General features: G+C 47.9%; 1 protein-coding gene across 1 annotated transcript in view; it reads left to right on the forward strand.

Moving 5' to 3' along the window:
* Nucleotides 1-75: 75 nt before the first annotated feature.
* Nucleotides 76-2,500, forward strand: part of iqsec1b (IQ motif and Sec7 domain ArfGEF 1b) — a 7,829-nt gene continuing 5,404 nt past the window's right edge. The window contains exons 1-4 of the mRNA XM_060069337.1: nucleotides 76-151; nucleotides 831-956; nucleotides 1,499-1,598; nucleotides 1,845-2,006. Of these exons, the coding sequence (XP_059925320.1) occupies nucleotides 1,571-1,598; nucleotides 1,845-2,006 (190 nt within the window). The 5' untranslated portion in view covers nucleotides 76-151; nucleotides 831-956; nucleotides 1,499-1,570. The remainder of the gene's footprint in view (nucleotides 152-830; nucleotides 957-1,498; nucleotides 1,599-1,844; nucleotides 2,007-2,500) is intronic.

The raw sequence follows: 2,500 nt of genomic DNA on the forward strand, positions 1-2,500 counted from the left end.
CTCTATTGCTCTCTCTCTCTCTTTCTGTCGTCCTCTCTCTCTCTATCTGTCTTCCTCTCTCTCCCTCCCCCCCCCCCCCCCCCCCCCCCATCTCTCTCTCTATCCATGCTTGACTCCTCAGATTGGCTCTTTGCACCACGGTCTCGGCTGTGTAAGTATCCCTTCCTCTTATCTCTTTGAGTCCTGTTCAAACCCGATGTGTTGAGTCCTGGACCAATAGCACTCCCATTAAATATGACCGAGGGGTGGCTGCCTTACCTGCATGCCTCCCCCACCTCCTCTCCTCCCCTCCAGTGTCATTCCCAGGGAGCTCTCTGGGCCAGAGTCAGCCCCAGGAGAAGCCCGGGCACTTTAAATGGACGTTAAGTGATAAACGCAGCCCCTTCCATTGAATATTTAGCAGGAGCTTTTATCCCAAAATGTGTGATTTATTGTAGATCTAGGTCAGTGCGTAGCAAGTGGGGGTGAGGGTATCTTCCTCAAGCGTACAGGTAGGCTGTGGATATCGGGGATTGATCCCAGAGTCGTTCGGCTGGGGGTTGAACACACTCTAGTGTAGACTATCCTGACCTTATTGAGTGTGATTGTGTGTGTGTGTGTGTGTGTGTGTGTGTGTGTGTGTGTGTGTGTGTGTGTGTGTGTGTGTGTGTGTGTGTGTGTGCGTGTGTGTGTGTGTGTGCGCGTGTGTGTGTGTGTGTGCGTGTGTGCGTGTGTGTGTGTGTGTGTGTGTGTGTGTGTGTGTGTGTGTGTGTGTGTGTGTGTGTGTGTGTGTGTGTGTGTGTGTGTGTGTGTGTGTGTGTGTGTGCGTGTGTGTGCGTGCGTGTGTGCAGGTCCTCTCCTTGCCCCACCGGAGGTTGGTGTGTTATTGCCGTCTCTTCGAAGTTCCCGACCCCAACAAACCCCAGAAGCTGGGCGTGCACCAGAGAGAGATCTTCCTCTTCAACGACCTGCTGGTGGTGAGCCCTCCCTTCCCACCACACCAGTAGAAACTAAGACTCAACGCACTGAAATCAATAATGCATCTTACTTCTATCGAACCTTTCTAAAAGAATAAAAGACGAAAAATTGATCAGATAGATGAAAGTCAAAATAGGATCATGAAAGTCCCCATGAATGATTGAATGCTTTTATGAGGGACATAAAAACATGAATGAACCATGAACACAAGTCGATAAGAGAGGTTAAACTTTAAAAGCCGTGAGTTGGCTGTAGTATGGTTATGGTCTTTATCGCTAAAGTCCATAACCATACTACAGCCAACTCACGGCCCAGCCGGAGTTACCCAGAATCCCCAGGGGCAGCCCAGGGCATGTGGGTGTGGTGAGCTGGGGGTCCTTATCTGATGAAGAACTGATGACATGTACAGCGATAACATCTCTTTGATGCCGGATGGGGAAACCCAGACCAGAAGCCTAGTGTAACTCAGGTTACAGTGAGGGTCTTAGAGGGTCCATGTCCCGGTGCAACACTGAAGAGGATCTCTTTGTTTCCTCCACAGGTCACAAAGATCTTCCAGAAGAAGAGGAACTCGGTCACGTACAGCTTCAGGCAGTCCTTCTCCCTCTACGGCATGCAAGTGATCATCTTCGAGAACCAGTGTAAGCAACCTGAGACAAGAGATTTTACTTAGTTAAAAAAAAACACTTAAAATAAGTGATTTTTTAATTAACAAGATAATTTGAACTTTGTATTCACTGTTCAAATTATAGTATAATTTATTAATTTCATTTTTATTATTTTTAAGAATTAATTTATATTTTTTAAACTAACAACGGTCCCTTCTCGTTCCTGATTGGCTGGGCAAATCAAATAAAAACACGCCACTGTTGCCATGGTTCCCCCAGATTATCCGAACGGGGTGCGGCTGACGTCGGCGGTCCCGGGTGCCGACATCAAGGTCCTGATCAACTTCAACGCCCCCAACCCCCAGGACCGCAAGAAGTTCACCGACGACCTGAGGGAGTCCGTGGCCGAGGTCCAGGAGATGGAGAAGTACCGCATTGAGTGTAAGCTCTGCTCTGGGGCCCCTTGGATCCCTTCTAGGGCCCCTGGGTCTGGGGGCGGCCGTGAGCCATCACACGCCTTTTAAAATGTAGTGACATCACAAGTGGGAGTGGCCAACCTGGCTTGTAACAGATGGATCAACCGACCAGCCTACCCAAAATGGCGTCCTGTTAAAGTCCGCCATAACGGCTGTGTCTAGTGGCTTTGTCCTGAATGATATTGTTCATTAGAAACTTGAACATGTATACGTATTTTTTCCATTTTGGAAATTTGGTTGTAGGTTTCGATTGTTCAAAGCCTTACTTTTAAGTCATAAACAAATCCGCTTCATGACTAAATGATACTTATATCGTAAATTTTAATTCAGCAGACTCTTGTATCCCGAGCGATTTACAGCCATTTATACACACCTTCACAGCAGAGTCAACCGTGCAAGGCGACAGTAATTAGGGTAAGGTGTCTTGCTCAGGGACAACTCAACACTCGGGGGATCGAA

Source organism: Gadus macrocephalus, chromosome 13 (assembly GCF_031168955.1).
Source record: "Gadus macrocephalus chromosome 13, ASM3116895v1".
NCBI lineage: Eukaryota > Metazoa > Chordata > Actinopteri > Gadiformes > Gadidae > Gadus > Gadus macrocephalus.